This window comes from Sylvia atricapilla, chromosome 17, assembly GCF_009819655.1.
Source record: "Sylvia atricapilla isolate bSylAtr1 chromosome 17, bSylAtr1.pri, whole genome shotgun sequence".
Lineage (NCBI taxonomy): Eukaryota > Metazoa > Chordata > Aves > Passeriformes > Sylviidae > Sylvia > Sylvia atricapilla.
Genome location: NC_089156.1, coordinates 12,598,745 through 12,622,723, shown reverse-complemented (window position 1 = coordinate 12,622,723; position 23,979 = coordinate 12,598,745). Strand labels below are relative to the sequence as shown.

Below are 23,979 nucleotides of genomic sequence, written 5' to 3'. Positions count from 1 at the left end.
ACAGCTTCTGAGTGGGAGCTCCCAAAGACACCATGTCCAAGTTGGTAATAAAATGGTATTTTCAGCCAAGAGCCAAGGGGAGATTCCCTTATTCCAGCCCCAGTGAGGTGGGCTGGTGCAAAGTGCTTAATTCCCATTTAATGCTCTTCTCAAATAAACACCAGAGTCTATAAGAAACAAACAAAAATCACGTGCTGCCAGTAATAAAATCATCAGCCAATTTTCTTTTTTTTTTTTTCCATTTTACGAGAGTTTATAACTTTTTAAGTTAACCATAAAAACATCAACGTAAAAAAAAAAAAAAAGTTTGTAACTTTTTTAAAGCTGTAAACACAGGTGAGGCATATTAATGGCAAAAATGAGCGGAAAATTCTAACTAAAGCAAAAAACTAATTTATGCAAACTTAATGCTGGGTTGTTTTATAATGTATTTGGCACAGATGATTCAAATAAATCAATGTAACAAACTTAATATTTGCCTGTCTAGCAACAGCACCTCCTAACAGTAAAATGAGTTTAAGTTTTGGCTAAATGCCTAATAAATGAGTTGTTAGCTTTTGTACTTTAATGCACTGGCTATTAAGTAAGCAAGTCAACACACCACGAATGGAATCCAAATGTGTGCAGGAGGCTTTGCTGCAAGCCAAGCTCATAAATTGGGAAAAGAAGGAATTAAACACATCTCAAATACCAGCGCCCCGATTTCACATCCATTCAATAATCTTTTCCAGTCTATTATATCAAAGAACAATCCAATTATGCGCTTTAAATCCCTGTGTGCAGTTGCCAAAAATAAATTCCTTAGCAACACTTGAGATACCCCCCCCTCAGAAATGTCACAGAAAATTCCAGTTTCTGATTTCCACAGTATTTCAGGTGTGACACTCTAATGCCTGTCATTAGACAGCCCCACCAAGAGTTTTATTTTTCTGCAGGTTGGTGTCTCTAATGGCAGGCTCTGAGTGCCTCCTTTATCATCACACCTGCCAGCACAGGAACCAGGGGCTCCAAAGCAAGTGGGTACTTAAGTGGCACCCCACAGGAAGGGGCTCTCCTGAGCAGGGAATGGGTTTGCAAGCTGAGACTACATTAAAAAGTACAATATTTACAGAGCAATCAGGTCATGCTTCTGGTGGCATAAAGGGTTTGGGTCACTTCTCCTCCCTCCCTCTGGGGTTTCTGTAAGGATCCGTGGAGATTTCCCATCAGGGAGGGGATGGGAGGTGACCCAAGGTGCTGAACTGTGCATCAAATAAAACGTCATTTTATAGGATGAGCTGCACTAAGAATTGTGTTGTCCTGGGTATTCACCTCAGCAAACACCAAGGAAAAAGACTCCTTTAAAGGGAAAAAGGGGATTAAATTACAGGAACAACCCCCCAAAATCCAACACACAACGATTCTGGTCCTGGAGTCGGGACATCTTGTTGTGAGAGGGATGAGTTCAATAGCCATGGTTATCACCACGGGCTTCATCACTCTCATTTCAGGGATCAATTAGCACCCACAGAACTCTGCAAAGCTTCAGAAATTCCCCACAACTGGGCAGATTTTCATCATGGACCTCCCGAGGCAGCTCCCATCCCTTTTCAAACACTGCACAGGGAAGGAAGAGCAGGAAACCAGCAGAGAACTTGGAGAAGCCCACTGATTGGGAATATGTCATCATTCCCTTTGGCATGCAGTGTGGAAAAAAATTAAAAAAAAAAAGGCAGCAAGGCAGGCTCCAGTGGATGAATAACGATTTCAGCAGTCACTCACTCATCTGCATGCACTGGAAATTGGCTCCCAGCCTCCCTGCCACGTTCCTGCAGCCCTAATTATACAGACCACCCTACCCTGAAATTAAACTTTCCCAACTGTTACATCAATATTAAGCCTCGCATCGAGGAATGATCTACCCCAAAACGGAGGTAATTAGGTCGAATTAATAAAAAACAAGGCTGATTTCGGAATGATTTGGTTCGTTTTTCTGTTGCTCAGAATAGGGTTTGGATCAGGTTCTATGGATTACACTCATGAAGAGTTTATTTAAGCCACTCCTTTGCATGTTCAGCTCTGCAGCAAGGAACTGGAGAGGATCTGGAGTTCCAGTGTTTGGGGTTTGTTGCTTTTTTTTTTCTAATATTTTTCTGATTTATTGTAGTCCCATCAAACAAATGCAGCCAGCAGAAATTTTCTGCATTTTTCTCTGGATTTGCACAAATTTGACAAGCCCAAAGATCTTTATCAAAAAATTCATTTTCTAAGTCATTTCCGTGTCTCTGTACTGAGTTCTTCCAACAAGCATTTCCTCATTTTCCAAATTTTCCAGCCAACAGAACACTGACTTTGCTGGGGCTCCCTGCACAGCACACCAGGCTGTTCCAGCTACTAAAGATTCATTTGTTCAAAAAGATTCTTTTGGGGTCATAACACGGGATTGGAACAAGATGGAACAAGAAGAGTGTCTAAAGCATCACCTTCCTGGGCTGGTGACCTGGGGCCAGGAGAAATTCTCTGCTGCAGCAGACACTGTTCTCTCTGACCCAGCTCTGCTGGAGCTTTACCACATGTTGTAAATGCACATTATAAAGTTGATTTTTCGCAAATATTAAAATGAATGCCATTTGTATAATTGTACTGTATTATCTTTTATTAATAGAGCTTAGAAAGGTGATAAATGTGTATTTTCTGATTGTACCATAGTACCATAACAGTAAAAAACCTAGGGTTTTTTCTCTTTGTGATATCTAAACTGACCAGACCAGAAGGGATGGAGGTTCACCTTGCATTCCTGCATAAACACTGCTGGCTTTCTGTTTCCTATCCAAATGCAGATAACCAAAAACCTCCTGAGAAGAATTTATGAGACCCATGTCACCAGATGAAGTGGAGCCACCTACAGATGGACCTACCAGATAAAAGGATTTGGGGCAGTATTGAAATGGATCAAACCCAAAGAGAATGACTGAATCATTAGGATTAGGATCTATTGAATATGGAACACAGAGATCCTTAAAAATAGAAATCTGAAATGGTGAAGGTGTGCTGCTGGCTGGCTTTATGCCAGGCACCCTCAGATGAGAAATTTTTGCTTTTTTGTCTCCTAAATGGTCTGGTTTTTAATTTTTTTTTTTTTATTAAACTTATATTTTTTTCTAAGAGAGTGAATCTCGTTTTTCACACCAGAGCAGCACCGAGCCTAGCTGAGAGAGAGGCAGAAACAGTCACCCCAAAGAGCTGCCTGGCCAGCAGGGAATTCATTCCAGGATATTGGGCTCCCTACAGGAGATGGAGACAATTTCACTGCTCTTGGCCTTGAATGGAAAAAAAAAATGAAAAAATGAAAGAGATAAAAAGACCCTCCAGAAATGATATTTGATCCTCACACCGCAGTTTTCTGCAATAAGCTGTTCCTCCTACTGTTAATTTGTCTATTATTTTTATGTCCTCTCTAAGCTACGGTGAGGTGTCAGTGCTTTCATCTAATGGGAACGTTGCCAAGCTGGCCCAGGTTCTTTCATACAGAAAAAGACAGAAATGTAAAGAATAAAGCTTAGTTAAAATTCTTCTAACTCAGGTTTCCTTTGTGACTCCGTGGAGTCACTTACATTTAAAATGTGTGTTGATGCCTCTCACTTTACACAAAGCAGAAGAGACTCCCTCACTCACAATAGAGGTCACAGCCCCAAAACTGGTGCATGAAAGAGAAAATCCTCTCCATCAATGGCTCAGCAGACAGAGCTGCCTTGGGGGTGGCCAAAGGCCGGGAAATGAATTCCTGCAGGATCCAAAGGCCGTGGGCATCCCACAGCCACAGCACATTTCTTTGCCCAAAACACCTCTGGCTTTAGGAAAGCAGCAAGAGGAAGAGGAGGGGAACACCCAAGTACAGAGCACTACAGCGTTTAGGGCTTCTTCCCACACCTTAAGAGGAATTTTTAACTCAAAGCTTTCCTTCCCAAATTAGCTGAAGTCTGGAAATGTGGCTTTCTTGGTGGGAAGAGTTCCTGAGGAGCTCCAGTGTCCTCCAATGTCCCTACAGCAGTCTGGCAGGGGGTGACAGCAGCGGCTTTCCCTCCCACTCTCCCTGGCTTTTTTCTCTCTCCGTCTCCATCTCCCTGGCTTTTTCTTTCCCCATCTCCATCTCCCTGACTTTTTCCCTTCCACTCTCCCTGGCTTTTTCTTTCCCCATCTCTATCACCCTGGCTTTTTTCTCTCTCCATCTCCATCTCCCTGGCTTTTCCCCCCTCTCCTGACTTTTTTCCTCTCTCCATCCCCCTTCCTTTTTTCCTTCAGGTCTTCTCCCTCCTTTCCTGCTGCTTTACACCCCTCCCCGTGTTTCTCTCCTCCCTCTGCCCCTCTTACCCCCTCACTTTGTGGCACTGTGTGACCTCCAGCACCCAGCCCTTTGCACAGCCTAAATTCAGCCGGGGCAGGGCTGTGTGTCTGCACAGCCACTGCTCTTTTTGCACAGAACACATGTCATCGATCTCCTGTCAGACAACTGCTGCTGCTGCTGGCACTTTACACACTCGGTGTCCTGGGGCCAGGAGGGTTCCTGGTGGCAATAAACACATCAGGAAATGTTTGAGTGCACATCCCCAGCGTGGGGAATAACACTGTGCTCTGTGCTAAGCTGGCTGCAGCATCATCTTCCTGGGTTTCTTCATCTTCCAGGAGCACCAAAGTGCTCAGTGCAGCTCGCCCTGTGCTGAGCTGCCCCAGGGGTGAGCACAGCTCATCCTCCAGGAGACTGAGGCAGTAAAAGCAGCTCAGCAAAGCCCTGGCTCTGCCTGTCAGACTGGGATTGGGAATCTCTGCCCCATGGTCCCTTTCTGGATGGCTTGGAGACAGCATCAGACCCCAGTGTGTCGTTCTGGGGCTGAGTGGAGGGGAATTGGACACAGAGACACCTCCAAAGTGCTCTGAGGGAGAATTTCAGTGTGACAGAGAGGGGCTGAGTAGCCCAGGAAGCTTCAGGTTACAGGTGGAGCATTTGCTTATTGTCCCACGAATTGGGGGCTGGAATGTGCAGTGGGGAACGATCCTTGAAATGTGCAGTGGGGAATGATGCTCCCCACAGTGTGGGGGCTGACAGGGTCAGAACATGGATTTTGAGGCTCCAGGCAGTGCCTTGGAGCCTGTGGGAAAGCCAAGGGCAGACCTCTCTCAGTCTGGGCTGGGAAATCATAATGAGGAACCCAACACAACCCCTGCAGATCCCCTCCTCCTGACACCCGGTGGGTTTGTTCACTGGCAGAGCTGTTCACAGAAAGGTGCTGCCCTAAAGGACCAGCCCTGTTCATTGTCCCCAAACACTGTATAAAAGAATCTGTCTCTCAATAAACTCTGCTCTCAGCCCTCTGAAGAACTCAGAGTTCTGTGTGTCCTTACACGAGCCCTCCTGGGTTGTAACAACACCCACAGGACAGGGACAACAGGCTCAGAGCTGTCACTTGTGCCAACTTTGCCACAAACTCTGCCACAGTGAGCACAGAGAGGGAAAACACCTGAACTGTGCAGAGCCCACCTTTATAAGATGAACTGCACCAAGAATTGTGTTTGCTGGGTATTCACCTCAGCAAACACCAAGAAAAAGACTACTTTAAAGGGAAAAAGGGGATTAAATTATAGGAACAACCCCCCAAAATCCAACACACAACAATTCTGGTCCTGGGGTCAGGACATCTTGTTGTGAGAGGGATGAGCTCAGCAGCCATGGTTATCACCACACTTCAGGGATCAGTTTGAACCTCAGTTCTCATTTTCAAGACACACCAAAAGCTTTGAAAACAAAACCAAATGATGCACCTTTGCTCAGCTGATCATCCACTCCAGTGACACAAGTTTACTTTAAGGAAATATATGCACAAATCTGAACTGGCAGCAAATTTTACATCTTTCTTTTTGGCTGATATTCCTGCTTCGAAGGGTATTCACAAGCACAGGAAAAGAAGTGAATTATTTTAAAACAGGAGGATGTATTTGCATGCCTATAAATACATAAAATAACTCCTTTTCCTGTCTTAAAGATGCATTACTATTACAGTTTTATAAAATAAGTTAATAATTTGAATTCTGTAAACACCTCTTAAAATAGCAACAAAACTGGACGATTATAATAGAATCTTAATTCTTCATTCAAGTTTAAAGGCAGGATGTGAAATGTTAGAGCTGAGCTGGACTGAATCAATTCAAAAAAAAATATAAATTTCCAGAATATTCTAAAATGATAAATAAATAAATAAATAAATATTCCAAAAATAACTGAATAAATACTTCTGAGGACACCTGAAAAAAAAAATCCTTCTGAAGATTTCCCTCTTTCTACCTCTGCATGCTGAGTGCCCCTCATGCAAGTTAATTCACACGCTGATGGATATCCTGAGAGACAGAAGCTGTATTATACACATGAAGATAAAATAATCCCTAGGTGAGAAGAACCAGTTTGGTTTCAATAAGGCTCTACTCAGCACTGCAGGTTAAATCGATTTTATTAACTTTGCTAGTTAGCATAAATATCACCTTCCTGATTAAAATACTGGTTTGTCAAGGATCAGACTCTCCTTACCTGGGAATAATCCAATACAATTTAATGACTGTTCTTGAGGAAGGAGAATGATCTCTCAGTATATTCCCTTTCAGAGCAGCTCTCTGGTTTTTGTGCTGGTGCCATCTCCTGTGTGCTGAACCGAAGTTTGGGTCACACAGAAGTGTTTGTTCCTCACCTTTCCAGCAAGGAGAACCCCGAGCACCATGAAATATGTTCTGTGCTGCAGCCTTTCAAATGAAACCCTGGAAATTCAGCACTGATTTGAGAGAACTTAATCCTACAAAATGCTAAATCACCCTGGCAAAGCTCCTGAAACCCTCAGGGTGTCTGCCCTGAGTTACCAGGAGGGACCAGCCTCTCTCTCAGGGTATTTTTTTCAAGCCCTCGTGCCCTGGTCCCTCTGCAGGGTAATTTGTGTTCCTGAAATGCTTCCAGAGAACTCTCAGGAGTAAAGGACACAAGAATTGCAAGGCTCCATCCATCTTTTGGCAGACTCAATGGGGGAAAAGAACCCTGCGTGGTCTTTACAGAGTGAGATCTGTTTGCAGGAAACCACCAAGGACTCGTGGCTGGTAGACTCCCAGATTTTGGCTGGGTATTTCAAAAGCATTTCTCGCAGTAATTTCAGCCCTGGGTAAGATCCCAGCCCTTCAGCAGCTCAGCTGTTGTGCTCAGAGGGCTGAAAACACCTGATTTTCAGCAAAGCCCATCAGCCCTGAATTCATTACAAGCCTTGCCTGAGCTCAAAGCAGAGATCCACACAGAATTCCCCATGGAAGGGAAGTGCTGGGTCCAGGCATAGAGCAAAAAAAACCCAACTATTTGTGCTTGAAGAATAAATCTTGTCATTTTGGGCCAAAATTCTGCTGCCTCAAGCATCCCCACCAAAATGAGATTCTCAGGGTTCTGCCCCAAGGAACAGAGCTGGAGAGAGAAGAGATGCAGATGGCAACAACCAAACCCCTCCCTCAACGAGCAACCAGAATTTTTGAGATAGTAAAAATAAGGGCAAAGCAAGGCTCCTCCACACAGTTCAGAAAAGATGTGGGAGTATAAACTGGTGTGTGTATATTTAAAATAAATCTCTTCTTCTTATGCTCTTTGTTCAACTACATTATCAAAAAAAAAAAAAAAAAAAAAAGAGGTTTTAAATACAAGCTTATGGGACTACTAAAGAGGTGAATTTATGAATGTATTCCTAACAAAACACACTCTGGAAGGCTTTAATCTATGAATTGTGACAACCTTGGACAAAATGGATTTTTAATAGAATATAATGTAAACTGCCTGAAACACTGTGATAAGGAATTATTTTTTTTTAAGTAATGCACAAAAAAAGGCAACGACGCACTCTGCATGAAAGGAGGAAAGGTCTTAATTTAAAGCACTTTAATGGCCACTCAATTTGCGTAGGGAAATGTGAGAAATGGAGATGAAGAGCCCACGATAGCTGTAACGCCGCAGAGGGGAGAGGGAGGAGAGATTAGAAAAGTAAGCAAATTTGAAAATGCTCCAGCTGATAAGAGGGGCTGAGACAGGATTAGGACATGTCAGAGCCCAGAGTCACAGGCTGTGTCTGTCAGGGGCTCTTATCACAGCCAAGCACAGCCCAAGCGCAGAGCAGACCTTGGGGTGAAGGGCACGGATCTCACCCAGGCTGCCTGTGACTCAGGGATTTCTCCTTTTCCGTCTGTGCTGTGCTCCTTTTCCCACAGGGACTTTCCACCCCTGGCAAAGCCCCAGGGAGGCTCCAACCCACCGTGAACTTGGCCACAGCTGAGCCAGAAAGGAGCTAAACTCAGCTCAGTCCTGCCTTAGCCACTGCTCCTCTGGCAGCTGGGTGAGTCAGCAGCAGGGGAATTAAATCCAAGAGAGGAAAAAAAGCATCTCCCCTCGAGGTGGATAAAGTTCTGCTCACTGAGAGATTCTGCTCTGCCACAAAAGAGGCTGGTCCTGCTCTCTCACTCACTCATAAACTGCCTTTAATGAAACTCCTTGGATTGCTAAAACATGAACCGGCTCCAGCGATGATTTTGGGGCCTTAATAGAAGCAAGTTCAGGTCTCTGATTATTTAAATGAAACAGCAGAACTTCTACAGCAACACTTGACATTCTTCAAAAGGAACAGGAGGGCCATCATTATGACCAAAAAGACAAATTAAAGGAAAGATCAAAGTTAAATATTTACTCTAAGCACTACGATATTTGCAAATCTGGAAGTGATCTTTCAGCAGTTTCTATTTGCATACTTTAATTAATCCAAAAAATATTAAACTAATCTCACAAAGGAAAGGGTCAAAGTATTAATTAACTTGAGATGCATTGCTTTTGTGCAATTTAACAGTTCAACACAAAGCAAAACTCAGTTTTAATAAAAACTAAGTTACTGTGACAGGTATAATTTCATGGATTAGTGAAACCACATACAAGGCAATAAGTTTCAGTGTTCAGGCTGGGGTTTTTTTGGGTTTGTTTTTTTTTTTTTTTTTTTTTTTTTGGTCCATCTTTAAAAATAGTTCCTTCAATTTGATTTCAGTACCATCAGATGACTTTAATCTTCCTTTAACCTCAGTGTTTCACTTTCAAACTGGTGGCTTTCCACCTTGCTCCGAAGGGAACAGAGGTCAATTGTTAGAGGGAAGAACCTGATGAGGTTCACAGGGAGCAGACCCTGCCCAGCCACCTGCTGCTTTTTTGGGACTGCCTAAAAACAGGGAGCAGACAGAATTAAAGGAATAAAAAGCAGCTCTATTTATATATATTGAAGGGTCTTCAGGTACATTTAGGGTCCCCAGGGGCTACACCCAAAAATGGATGATGGGTCAAGGGTTTTCCACACTTTTATAAGTTTGGTTCATTTGCATATTGGGGGTTAATCTTCCAATTCCAGCTTCAGGTAATGAAGTCATTTAGCCCAAGTTTTCTCTCCCCTAACTCACTTTTATTTCCATTTCTCAAGCCTCAATTCCCAGGCCTGGAGAGGAATTGTTGTGTCTGCCCAAACTGGGAGAGCAGCAGCTCACAGAGTGTGTTTAGAGGTCTACACTGAAGAATTGCAGGGTTACAAAGAGATGAAAAATACAAAGAGATGAAAAAATATAAAAGTTTAAATCCCAAAGCATCACCCCGACATGAACCACGGGGGCTGAGCGCTGCTGGAGCCACCCCCCAGCTCCAGGACAGGCACAAAGGGCCCTGAGCTCCCAGCCCCAAAGGGGTTCAGCAGCAGCTCTGGGACACTTTGCCAAAAGACAAAGGCTTGGGGACAAAGTGCCAAATGATGCACCCAGAGGTCTGCATTATCCACTGTGAAACCCCCAAAACACAACGATGGAAGGTGGCTGGAACTCCCTGCATCCCCTCAGGATTACACTTACAAATGTGCTTAGGAAACAGGAGGGGTCTCCCTCCACCTCCCCTTCTTCTTCTGTTTTCTTTCCTTTTTTTTTTTTTTTTTTTTTTTTTCCTTTCCTTTTCTTTTTTTCCTTCCCTATTTTTTTATTTTTTTAATTTTTTTTTTTAATTTTATTTCTTCTTCTTTAACTGAGGAACAAGCCCATGGAAAAGCTGAGGAAGGGAAAGCCTTGCCTGGAACTGATGCCATCAGGCTCTGTAGCAGCTCTGCAGAGGCTCTGGGAGAGGAATTCACCTCCCCTCACTTCACAGCTTCACCAGGCAAATGTCTGCAGCCCACTCAGTCGCCTCCACCCTGCCTCAGTGCTGGAGACACCCAGGCATTGCTCCCTCCTTGCTCACCAGGGCTGATTTACACAGCCTGGAGAACTCTCCTCAGCAGTGCCTGGTGCTGAAAGGTAATTAAATATCTTCCCATTAAACATCCTTCCCCTCAACACTTCTCTCCAGAGCTGGCTGGGATTTGTTTGCTCCTCAAATACAGCTCCAGGAACTAAACAGAGCAGAAACTCTCTTTGTACTCTCTGACAAGAACCTTCCTGAGTCTAAGCAATTACCAGCAACCATTTTCCTCCCTCACAGGAGTTTTTGGGGAAAAAAAATAAAAAAAAGATGGATGCAAACGACCCTGCGAATAAAAAATCTGACATAAAGTTTTGTGATTTCCTAATTATTATACAATTTCTAGCTGAATTTATGCACGGTGTCCTTTACCTGTAGAGTAACTGCAGGATGCCGGGGAGAAATTGCTTGTTTTGTAAACTCCATAATTCTGGCTAACAACACAAATTTCTCATTACTTTTGATCCAGCTGCTGGGAGCATTCCCATCACAAAACACACAGAACATTCCGAGAGTTCAGAGGCACTCAGAGGTGTTTTGCAGCGTTAATGAATAACAGTGAATAGCCTTTATTTTCAGAGCTTTCAAATAAAGAAGGCTGCATTGTCCTATAGTTCCATATTTCTCCCTATTCTCCATATTCCAATTTCTCCATATTTCTCTATTTTAGTTCATTTTTTCCTGTTGGCTCTTGGGCAGCAGGAATTCTGCTGCTCTGAAGGTCATGAGAAGCAGATGTGAGCTGGGACTAGGGGGCTGCCTCCAGCTTAATTCAGTCATTTACTCCCAAAAGCTTGGAAGTGAAAAAAAAATAAGGGGGGAAAAAAACCTCTTATCAGATCACCTGTAGCTTTTCCAAGGAGGCTGAGGAGGAAAAAACGCTGCTAATCTGGAATATTAAGGAAGTTTTTGTGTCTCTGGCAGGATTGAGGACAGGTTCATGCAGAAGGACCTCACCTGTCCTTTACTCCCAAAGCTCAGAAGTTAAATGAAAGGGGAAAAAAGATCTTATCAGATCATGTACAGCTTTTCCAAGGAGGCTGAGGAGGAGCAAACACTGCTAGTTTGGGTCATTAAGGAAGTTTTTGTGTGTCTCTGGCAGGATTTAGCCCAGGTTCATGCAGCAGAGGATCACCTGTTCTTTACTCCCAAAGCTCAGAAGTGAAACAAAAGAGGAAAACAGATCTCATCAGATCACCTGTACCTTTTCCAAGGAGGAGCAAACATTGCTAATCTGGGTCATTAAGGAGTTTTTATGTGTCTCTGGCAGGATTTAGCCCAGGCTCATGCATCAAGGGCTCACCTGTCCTTTACTCCCAAAAGCATCAGATCACCTAAAGCTTTTCCAAGGAGGAGAAACCACTGCTCATGTGGGTCATTAAGGAGTTTTTATGTGTCTCTGGCAGGATTTAGCCCAGGCTCATGCATCAAGGGCTCACCTGTCCTTTACTCCCAAAAGCATCAGATCACCTAGAGCTTTTCCAAGGAGGAGAAACCACTGCTAGTCTGGGTCATTAGGGAAGTTTGTGTGAGTCTCTGGTGGGCTTTAGCCCAGGTTCATGCAGCAGGGACTCACCTGTCCTCGGCGCCCGGGTCGTTGTGCACACAGGTGAGCGTGGCCGTGCTCCTGGCGCTGTCTGTCTCCTCCTGCACTCCCCACTGGTCAGCATCACTGACCCTGATGTCCGAGATCTTCACACCTGGGGCCGTCCTGATCCTGTGGGGGGAACGACAGGGATTGCCTCAGCCACGGATCGACCCAGAGAGGTGAGCTGAAAGGAAATAATCCCTCTCCCATCGATACCAGGTGGTGGCCACGGGTCTCTCCGCTCCAAACACACAAAACAGGTCCAATCATTTTAAAGAGGTGAGGTATGAGTTTCATTCTGTGCAGAGCCAGTCAACTTTAGCTCGTTTCTGCCTCTGTGGCACCAGTGTGATACAAATGAAAGAGGTGTGATGAAGCAGAAGTTGATTTAATTCGCTGTGTCTGTCCTGCAGTTGAAGATGGGGAGTAAAAGCAATGTGATATAAAATGCATCCTCCTGCCTGCAAACCTTTGGGAGTAAAGTATCGTGTAATATTAGGGGCCGTCAGCGTAGGGGGAAAAATGAGTTTCATTGCTCAAAGACCATAATGCAGGAAGGAGAGAAAAGGAGTAAGTAATCCTAGACTGAGGGAGGAAAATAATTGTGTCATCGCACCCAGGATCTATCAAACTGGGCACATCAGGCTGCTGCTGCTGAAAATAATATGATGCCAACATGGAAAACTTTGATTCCCCGAGCGTGGCTAGACTCTGAGAGCAGTGTGGTAGCTGGTAAATGTCACCATCTTTTGGCTTAGAAGAACTAAAACTTGCCAAAAATAAAAGTCCGTGCTCCGGCGAGGCTCAGCGCTAGGAACAGATTGCCAAGGAAGAGGAAACAAACTGCTTTTAATAGCAGGGACTTCATTTGTGCGGCTTGACTCCTGAAACAAGCCTGGGATTACACCAGGAGCGCTGCAAACACGCCTGGAGAACAATTAGGCGGAGAGAAACTGCTGCAGCGCCACGCTGGCCACGACTGGTGACTTAATTAATTAAAAGCAAAGCCAAGAGGGACCTTTTTAGTGATACGGTGGAATGAAAGAGCACTGCTGGGACCTTGTTTAGCCGTGAGTTGTGGTGGGTTTGCCCCGTGCCTCGTGGCCGGTTGGTGCGCGTGTTGCACCATTAAAAAGCTCCTTGAAGCTCCGGCAGGGTTTGTGTGCTGGGATCAAAGTGAGTTCACCACTCCACGGGTGGTCTTCTCCTCTGAGGAGGAATTAATTCCTCCTGCTTTTGTGATATCCTTGGTTTGTGCCCGTAAGGCTTTATACTGCCGCGATGGGTTAAATCCATGCCTGGCATAACCAATCTGATGAAAAATATTCTCCGTAGTAGAATTTTAGCTGGTGTTTTTCTAACTGTGTCCTTCCTGCTTTTCCACGGGCATTCCTATCTCCAAAGAGCATTCCTCAAAGCTGATGTGCCCCTTTCCTATCACCTCATCTTCTTTTTTTTCCAGAGGAACATTCACTTATTCTGTAATAATCACACTGGACCAAATAATTCCTGCAAGACACCTGCATGGCTTCATTTCAGACTGACTTGTAATTCACATGAGATAAAAAATTAAGCCTTCAGCAATGGATTTAATATTTTCTTTCATTACATTTAGTCAGCCACTTGTGAATAAAAATCATTAGTGCCTGCCTAAAAAAAAAAAAAAAAAAAAAAAATCCCAAACAAATTAAAGTGCCACTTTTTAAGTTTTCTCTTTCCCAGCCAAAATTGCATTTTTTTAAGAACTTCACACCACCATTCTCCCAAGTCCCCATGTATTTCTTGACAATGTGTCTGAAAACTTCTAACCTGACTCTTCTCCCAGGTCAAATCCTGGTTAATCAAAGGTTGATTGAAGGGCAGGAGATGCTGGGGGGACACACACACACCAGGACAGTTGGATCTCATCCACGATTTCAGCACTCATCAGCCTCTTCCCATCTGCCAGGAGCTCGTTCTGTCCTCCCACACAGCTCTTGCACTGCAGATATCTCCACTCTGCAGCAGCTACTTTTGTCTACTCTGAACCAAATCCAGGGATGAAGAGGATGAGGAGCTACAGGGAAGAGGAGCTACAATGAGGATGAGGAGCTCCAATGAGGGTGAAGAGCTCCAATGAGGATGAGGTGTTACAATGAGGATGAGGTGTTACAATGAGGATGAAGATCCACAATGAGGATGAAGAGCTACAGCGAGGATGAAGAGCTAGAGGACACAGCTCCTGCACACCTGGGCAGGATTCATATCCAGCTGTGCACATCCAGCTGTTCCAACCCCTTTCACAGCCTCTGCACCCCAAAAACCACCCTCCTCCTGGCCCAACCCCTCAGCTGTGTCCCCCTCCCTCAGGCAGGGAGCTTTGCTGTTCATCCCCTTGTGTCTGAGCACAGCCACCAGGTGGCTTTTGCCATCAGCTGAGACTCTCCTGCTGACCCCACTGCTGCCCTGGTTTGTGCCTGAGGTGTTTTAATTTTCTGAAATTCCTTCCCCAGGGAATTTTCTGTGCCCAGGAGAAATGTTTTTGGAGCTGTCCCTTTGTTATTCATCCCTTTCCCCAGGAGGGACTTCTCCTTGATGTCCCTGTGCTCTGAGCAATGGCAGTGAAGAGGTTTGTCTCTGTGTCACCAATCAGATTGGGCTGTGGGCAATGGTATAAAAGGGAGACACAGCCCAGAAATAAAGGAGTCATTTTCAGAATTCTGAAATCAGAGTTTGTGTCACTGTGGTGTCAAACAGCATCACCCCAGTGTGGCTTTCCCTTCAGGGTGACCCCTCCCAGGTGTCCCTGTGGATTTTTTGGCTGTGTCTCCCCCTTGCCCTGCCTCCCTGGGTGAGCAGTAAGTGAACAGCTCTCGCTGCTCCTCAGCCACCTTTTCCAAAAGCTTCTCAGAGTGCTGCATTTTAGGAAAAAATTCCAGTCTAATTCCTTACATTGCATCTGCTCTGGTGGGCTGAGACAAGATGTCATTTTGCATTTTTGGATATCAGCAGAGCCAGGAAGGTTGAAAGAAGAAGGAAGAAACCACGTTCAGCTTCTCGCTTAGGAAAAAGTCAAGAAATTCAAATGAAACCAGCCTACATATGGGAGGTTTGAGCCTAGTGTTCCTCTAGATAAGTGATTCATGTCTTTAAATCTGCCCCCAAACTCCACAGGCAAAAAAACTATTGTAAAAGTGTTGGGGACCCAGGCTTTGAAAAAGAGTAAGAAATTCCTGCCAGAGCTGCCATGAGCTGGAGAAAGGATGGTGAATGGCACGTGTGTGGGCCTTACTCTGTGCCACGTTTCAATTAAAAGCTTGGGTGGATCATTTAGTTTTTCTTATACCTCCCTTCCCCACGTTTAAAATACTGGAAAGTGTTGCTCTTCCAACTCAAAGGGAGCTGTAAGGATAAATGGAATTGCCTGAGGAAAAAAATCTGATGTCTTTTAAATCTGCCAGCTGACATAAATTCTGCTATCCCTGTGCATGAAATCATGGAAAGGAGTTGCTGCAGTATTTCATAGAATCCTGACCCAATAAGCAACAGTTACCACTAAGCTGGCTTCATTACTTTTTTTTTTAATAAAGATAATTTTGAAATGAGAGGGGCAAAGAAAGGAAAAAAGGAACAAAATATGACAGCCAATTGGCAACTTGGCAAAACTGACGTCTCATCCCCATGAAATTCTTGTTTTCTGAAAAGCAGAACTGTCAGACAGGAAAGTGTCCTGTTAAAAGCCCACCTTTAGAACATTGCAGTGCCCGTGGCATTTGAAGCTGCAGCTAGCAGGGATGTGAGGCAGGGATGCTGAGGGAGCTGGGCAGAAATCACCCCACAAAGGGGCCTGTGTATCTGGGATATCTCTGCCTTAGGGGCCAGGAAAACCCCACAAAATGTGACCCCTCCAGCAGTGCCTTTGCTGCCCCTGTCCCTGTAAGATCTCTGGGGGATGAGCTGGGGAGAAATGCCAAAACTGCTTCAGGGTGAGTGCAGCCCCAAAATCACAACGAGAAGCTGCTTAAAATGTCGATTTTGGAACAGCTTTGGTAGCCCTGGCAGGACTTTCCCCTGAATGATTTCCTGTTGCTTCAAGTTTACCTGCTTTTCACTGTTTGTATTTTGTTTTCATGCAGCTTCAAAAAAAAAAAAAAAAAAAAACTATGTATATTTTTAGAGCTTCTCTATTTTGTTTACATCTCTCCTCTGGGAGGAGAAAGATGATGGATGGTGACGTTCACCAACGAGGTCGAAGAGGTGGAAACCTGTGGAGCCAATCTTTGGGCTTCTTGTCAAAGTGTGTATAAGATGGAGTGAGAAAAATAAAGTAGAGAGCTTTCCTGCTGCCCTTTCTGCTGCCTGCTTCTTTCTTTAGTGTCCCTGACAGCGGCAGTCCCCCATTTACTGCAGAATGCAAAGGTAAAAAGGGATGGGCTGGATGGAGCAGCATTTTTAGCCCTCTTTTAAAATGCAATCCCAGCCTGGAGTGGATTTGACCCTGAGAACTGAGCCAGTCCAAACCTCTTCTCTCAGTTCTCCCAACACAAGGAAAAGAAGGGACAAGAAATCCCCAGGGATGGGAAGGAACTCCAGGGCTGCAGGAGGGGTTGAAGCACCGAGAGGCACTTGGTGTGGGGAATTCCTCTCAGTCAATCAAGTGTGAAATCTGAAAGGTAAATCCTGGCTTGTCACACAGCCCCAGCCCCAATCCTGGCAGCAGGAGCTGGGAGCTGAAGTCTTGGCAAAAGGAACTTTTAAATAGAACCAGAAGGAAAAGATATTTAGGAAATAAAACAGAGATGTGCTCGCAGCAGATGGGAAATGCTCAAAACTATGAGAAAAAACGACTTTTTCGGAGTTATTTTAGAAATCCTCTTATCCCCTCCCCACTCCATTTTGGGGGGAAGGATGATCTGAGCTAAATTCACTCTCAATGACGTACCAATAATAACAGTTATGATAAATTTCATTTGTAACTTCCAACCCTTTATGCAGTCAGCCCTTCCACACGCGTTTTCAGCCCAATTAAAAATAAAGCCATTATCCTTTCCCTACAGGAAACCCAAGCTGTAACCAGTTTAGTCAACTTGCCCAAATTATACCGTCTCTGCAGAGGCAGAATGAGGGTTGATCCATCCCAATTCCCAGCTAGACACCCCTCCTCATCTTTTAAGACCAAACCGGAGCGGAGCTGAGTAATTCCAAGCCCTCACAGAGCATTTAACATATTTGAAGGATTGCACAAACAGCGAGCAATTAGTTCTGAACAAGGTCCCTGGGGAGTTTCTAGTTAAAATACATGTGTTTTAGGAGACATTAAACCAAGCATTAGAAATTAAAATCGTCACTGAACTCAGACACAGCATCTGGGACTCCGGGCTGGGGGTGAGATGGGCAGTGTGTCCAGAAAGGAAGGAATACAAGGATTCCTGCAGAGGTGGAATGAGGCTCTTTTACACCACAATGACACAAACTCTGAACTTCAGAATTCTGAAAATGGCTCCTTTATTTCTGGGCTGTGTCTCCTTTTTATACCATTGCCCACAGCCCAATCTGATTGGTGACACAGAGACAAACCTCTTCACTGCCATTGCTCAGAGCACAGGGACATCAAGGAGAAGTCCCTCCTGGGGAAAGGGATGAATAACAAAGGGACAGCTCCAAAAACATTTCTCCTGGTCACAGAAAATCCCCTGGGGAAGGAATTTCAGAAACCCAGAACACCTCAGGCACAAACCAGGGCTGCAGTGGAGGAAGGAGAAGGGCTGGGAGATGGAAGCAGGTTTGTGGGATTCAGAGTTCCCACACCCAGTGCACTCTGAGGCATTTGGGAGGGAAGCACAGACAGCCAGGAGCTCATCCCTGAAAGTGTGTGAAAGCAAAACCTCCTGGGAATGCAGTCAGAGCACAGGGAGCTCCCCCAGGAGAGGCACCATCCCTCTCTTCTGTGTCTTCCCCTGGCCAGAATTCTTCATGGGCGATCCAAAAATAGGAAGAAAATGAGGTGATGTAAAATCACCCAGAAAAAAAAAAAAAAGAAAAACCCATGACAGAACCAGGAATCTGATCCAGAGGTGCCAAGGAATATTTTGGTATCTTCACCCTCCACCCAAACAGTCCTCCTGGTCCTGCTGCAGACCCACTGGTGACATGGAAAACCAGTCCCTGGGAAATGTCCTGGAGTGTGACTCAGGGACCCTGCCCTGCCCCACCTCTCATGGAACTTACAACAGCTCAGGGGACCAGGGCCCAAACCTTCACAACCCAAGCAAGTGCCTATTTTTCAAAATATTTTCCCAAGGACTTTAGCTCTTTGTTCTTTTATGTTTTAAAAGACCTGTCACAGATTTATGTCCAAATTACTTCCCCATCAAATTCTGCCTTAAATAGCAGCACTGGGCCAGCTGTGTTTGCTTCCTCAATTCCATATTAATGTCACCATAAGCAAAGTTATTTCCCCAAGAATGTAAAATACCCTTCAAAATACACAAAGATCCTGCAAAAGACCCGAGCCTTCTCCAAAGAGGTCAGGAGAGTGGAAACACAAAGAATATTCTGCTTTACAGCAGAGTAAAACAAGCAGCCTACACAGCCCCATGGAGAGGTGGAGCTCGGTGGTGAGCAGATGGCAATTTGGGAAACAGCCACTGCCAGGCACCAAACTAAAGGAAACCCCAGGTGAAAGGGTTGGACTGAAGGTAGCAGCAGGCAAAAAAAAAAGCTCAGTGTGACCCTGGGAAAAAGCCAGTGAAACAATGGTGGGACAAACCCCCCCAAGGTTTGCCCTTGGGGTTGAAAGCAGTTTAATACCCAGAGAAAAGCAGCGACTTCCAAAGTCAGCTGGAGTTTTACTTAAGATTTCCCCTCTGAATTTCATCCACTCTAAGAAGTGCTCCAGTGCCTGACCCCTCAGTGCATAATGGACTGAAATGTGTTTCCAGAACAAGCCTTGGGTGGGCTGTGCTCTGCCTGCCTTGGCCCCATTTACCCAAAACCACTCAGAGCTTTCCCTGCCCCACGCCCTGGTGGCACTGCCCTCGCTGTGCCTCCTCGCCTCAGCCTCTCCCACCTTGACACCTCCCCAGGAAATGTGCCTTTCCCTCCCTCTGGCACACCTCACTTCCTCCCCTGCCATTTCTTTATTTGCAGTTATTTTTAAATAACCTTTTGTAGCTGCAGCACTTAACCCTGCCAAGCTTTTGGGTTTCTCTGAGAGCAGCTTTTGCTGTCACACGTCAGGAGATCTCAATCCAGCACACACTCAGGAGGAAAAGCTCTGGGTAGGACACAGCAGACAGAACAGGGACCAGGGAAGGAGCAAATCTGCTCCACAGAAAGTGGTGGCTGACAGGAAAAAAAAAAGTCCAATGACTCAGAGAACAGAAAACCCTTTGAAATCATGGAGGGGATCAATGCTGAAGATTTACAGTGATACATTTGCCGCTTTTCTACCCAAAAAGGTGAAGCTGTCAACCTTTTTTTTTCTCCCCCAACCCATCAAATGTATCAAATTATGTAAAACATCGAGCTCACTAGCATATTGGATTTTGAATAATGAAAAGAGTAAACAGGATTTTAATTTGGATTCTGACAGTAAGGCGCTTTCCATGTGATAAATTAACTATTAGGGAAGACAAATTAACACAACCACCCCTTGAGTATGATGGCTTATGATTTTGAGGAAGCTTTTACAGAAGCATGATAAAAATAAGGCAGGATGAAAAACAGGATATGATGATGGAGGGAATATTTTACCAAAAAAAATTCTTCCTCCTTCTTTTCACCAAACTGTGCATATAACTTCTCTTAAAAAAAAAATAAAATAAAAACTGCAGCTTCTCTCAGGAGCCCCCCATCTCTCCTAAGAATGTCTCAGCATTTCAGGAGAGCTCCTCAGCTGCTCTAGATGACCAGATTGATGAATTTTAAAGTGCTTGTTTGACACTGAGATGTTAAATCTGACATCTGTGAAGCAAGGTCAGAAGAAGAGGTGTCACCCCTCCTTAGGGTTGGTTTTTTTTTTTTTTTTTGCAAGGAAAGGTGTCTGAGAAACATTTTCTGGGCATAAGACTGTGCTCATAAAATCAGCAAAGAGGATGTGATCAACTTCAAAGCAGTGAAGCATCATGTTATATTTCCATATCCAAAGAAAAACTCCCAAGTTTTGTCATTTTTTTTAAAGGAGAGGAGACATTTTAAGATTTCATCTTCCCATTTCAGCAGAAACTCCATTTTTCAGTCTCCTCTCTCTCTCTCTCTCTTTCTCAGGTAAGCAAACAGAGCTCAGGAAAAACAGCAGAAAGGCATCCTAATTGGCTTGAAATTAAAGCTATTAATTTTTATTCTTATTTATTCCTGTCACAAACCAGACCTGTTTTATATGGATTTCCACCACTGCTATGGAAACCTGAGAGGTTCTGAAGCCTTTATGTAACACGAGATGAAAACGGCGTCTCCCACAGCGAGCACTGTTTTCTTTGAAATATGTCAACACTGGAATTCTGTCCCTCTGGGAGAAAAAAAAAAAAGGGTTGCCAGGCACTGAGACAGGAGACATCAGGTCCAAATCTATTGACTCAAGGCATGCTATTAACCATTTAACTCTCTGGGCAGCTTCAAAATGAGGGGGCTTACTCACCTTTGCTTGGAAATTCATGCAAGGAGAGGAAAAAACCCGACTGTTTCTATGCAGACACCGTGCAATTGTACACCTAAAAATTGCACAGACACTGAATTTCAATCTATTCCTGTGATTTTCCAGTAGTACTTCAAACTGCAGGTCAAGAAGTTCTGTAACAATTGGCATTTTCTTTATAAAACTAAATCACAGTTTACTGAAGACCACATGAAAAGGCTGTTGTGCCTTTGAAATATCGATTACTTTAATCCAGATATAAGCAAGTGTGGGTCTAGGTTGTGCTGAGAGCTCCTAAATTCCAGCAAACTCGTGGCAGCAGTGGGAGATGTTTGGGTTGCCAACCCTGGCATCCCACTAGCCCAGCTCCAGAGAATCCTGCGACACCAGCACCAAAAGGGAGCAGATCCTCTGTCCTCTGCCTGCCTGGAGGGAAAAATGCCCAGAATTTGCAAATAAATACAAAATTCCTAGAACTCACTGGACACTTTATGGGTTGAAATTATCCAATTAACATGAATTAACCATTCCTAGTATTAATCAGAAGGAGACAGGTCTTTTGCCAAGCCTAAATGATCCTTGTACCACGGACCAGCTCCTAACATCCCTTTCTCCTTAGTGTGCAGCAGCCTCCCCTGAAAGAAGAGAAATATTTTCCCTTCTCGTGGTGCCTCGGTGGAGTTAATTGAGCTGTGATGTGTGGATTGTTATTCCAAGAGCTGGGAGTGCCCTCCGACATCTCCAGGACTGAACTCGCTGCCCTCTTCCCTCCAACACAACAATTTGTGCTAAACCTTCTCCGCAGAGAGGAGAGGTGAAAAGCTGGACTGGTTTTCTGTAACACATCCACAGAACAAAAATCAAAGCCCTTTCAGTCTCTTCAACCTCTCTCTGAAAGATCTAAAACGCTCAGACCGTGTCCTTTACCTTGAAACCAGCGCAATGCTCCAAGAGATGAAACTCTCCCTTAAAACCCTACAAGTTTTAAGGGAGAATATGCACCACCAGCCTGAAGGAGTTCAAAGTATTTGAACTTGGAATTCTTGCAATCATGCAGACACACAGCTTTGGAAACCATAATGAGGGGGAAAAAGAAATCAAAGTAAGGCAGGAGCTTCCTCCTGCAAAGACAAAGCTGCTTACAGGTTTCTTTTTATTGAAAAGTTCCTTCCAGAAATCAGCACTGCAGCCTGACTAGAGTTCAGGCCTCCTGAGGGACAAAGAATTGTTATAAAAGGGTCATTTTTTTCTTCTGCCTCTACAAATAAAAGAAAAGCTCTGAAGGTCACAGTTTCTGGAAGCACCTAAACAACAACAAAATAAAAACTTTCCATCCCTCTCCTTGCAAAAGTGGATAACGAGCTCCATGGCATTGTCCTGGTCACCACTGGGCCAGGGTTTACAGCATTTAAAATATTCCATCACTGCAGCTGAATTTGCTCACCACCCTGGAGTCTCAGACATTTCCTTTTAAAAGTTTATTAAATACAATAATATACCATTACAATTAATTCTCTTTCACCAGACATCAACATATAGGACTGAGGGCCAAAAAAAAAGAACCTTTCTGGGTTGCTTCAAGCCGCACCAGCAGAAAAATAAACTAAAAATGATCACTCAGAAGAGCAGATCTTTGAAGACTAGAGACGCTTCTGAACTCACCCCAACCCTTGGCACATCCAGCAGCTGTTGAGCAGCATGGAGTGGTCTTTAAGGGATCTTTCCTCCACCATCCCAGGTCTGCTCAGCACTCTGAATACAAAAGCAGCACGGAACCTGGTTGTTACCAGGACCTCCAGCCAGGCTGTGCCAAGGAGACACTGACCCGAGCACAAGGGATGGAGTTAGAGGGAAGTGAAAAAAAAAAAAAACCCAACAAAAAACAAAGCACAGCAATGAAAATCCTCCCAGAATTAAAAAGGCCACAAGAACTTTGCCTGAACTAGTAGTTGTTGTTTTTATTGGAGTATTTTATGGGGTTTTATGTTGTTTAATCGAAGAAAGAAAATGGATGCCATAAAATATGCAGAGCTAACTGAGGCTGCAGAGTACATTGCTGAATATTGCTAGTAATGCCATTTCCCCTTCACTGTCAAAAAATAAAAATATCCTTCTTTATATCCCTGTCACATGGAACAGCAGTCCTCTCACGCTTGCCAATCAATCATCCTGGAGTGCACCTTTACCTTGAGCAGTATGTGCTAGGACGGTGAATAAGGAAACCTTAGGAAATAATCTCCCTTTCCACAAGATAGAATTCAATTTCCAGCATGGCTCAGGCCAGTACTTTCCTTGAAAAGGTGGCGCCATATATTACAGCAGAGAAGCATTTTTCTGCTGGTAGTGAAAACTTTAGTGAGCATTATGATTATGTGGTTTGTACTCCAGGCACCAATGACCACGGAGCAGGCTAATAACGAGCGAGTTCTGATGAGAACAGCCCTCCAGCTGGGATAAAACATCAAAGACTTTTTTTTCACCCTGGTGGGTTTTTTTTTTTCTTTTCCCTCCATTCTCCTTTCTTCACTATAAGATTATTTTTTTTTTCCCCTAACCTGCAGACAATTTTCCAAGGTTCTCCTCAGGAGCCAGCACTTCACTCTGCTGCTCAGGTAGCCCCAGTCAAGCTCTTTGGGCCAACAGCTTTTATCTCTGCCAGCCCAGTTTGGTTTCTTCAGGTGGTGCTTCTCAGGAGCTCTTTGAACACTCTCTGCAGGTTGATTCAACCTTCACCAAAGACTCTTTGAATCCCACTTTGGAGCTCTGCAGTTTTGGCAAGGATTTTTTTTATTTATTTTTGCAAGTCCCAAGCTCTGTCTCTGGTCTGAGCCCAGCTGTGCAGCAGAGGTTGGCTGGATCCATAATCCACGACAATAAAATCCAGGGAAAGCCCCAGAAATGGATGGTGCCAACCCCTGTCTGCCTGGATTTGCCTGCAATAATTCAACTATGAAGATGAACAGACAGTTTTTTGCCTCTGGACGCTCTGGAAGCTCCAAATCCCAGCTTTTGCTCTTCAGATCTGGCCAAAAAATCATCCTGCGAGCTGATGCCTGACAGACAGAGCCCAGCAGCCCCAGAGCCAAAGATGGGCAAAGACTTCAGGAGCATTCAGCCCTCCAAAGTGTGCTGCTCACAGTGCTGCCATGGCTTAGAAAGCTTTTCCAGCCTTCCAAAGCTGTCAGGAAAAATTTACCAGCCACCACACCAAAATTATTCGCCGTTTACCAGCGTGATTGATGGCAATGCAAGAAACTAATGGCATTTTACTTGCCTGTCGAAAGAAATTACTCACCCTGGACCAGCAGGATTGGGGGAAGGATTCTTTAAACCTTACAGCGGTTTTTAAATTAAACTCTGGTGTTCATAGGGCAGAAGATCAGTCACAGACAGCAGCTGGCTTCAGGATGGATTCCAGCATGATACAGCATGGACAGGCAGGTCTGGCACAGCAGTCAGCAGGGTGACAGGCAGCTGCACACT

The 23,979-nt window shown here is 44.5% G+C and overlaps 1 protein-coding gene across 1 annotated transcript in view; it reads right to left on the bottom strand.

Moving 5' to 3' along the window:
• LOC136369100 (transmembrane protein 132B-like) overlaps nucleotides 1-23,979 on the bottom strand; it is a 231,911-nt gene that overhangs the window by 116,317 nt on the left and 91,615 nt on the right. The window contains exon 3 of the mRNA XM_066331749.1: nucleotides 11,871-12,011. Within this exon, the coding sequence (XP_066187846.1) occupies nucleotides 11,871-12,011 (141 nt within the window). The remainder of the gene's footprint in view (nucleotides 1-11,870; nucleotides 12,012-23,979) is intronic.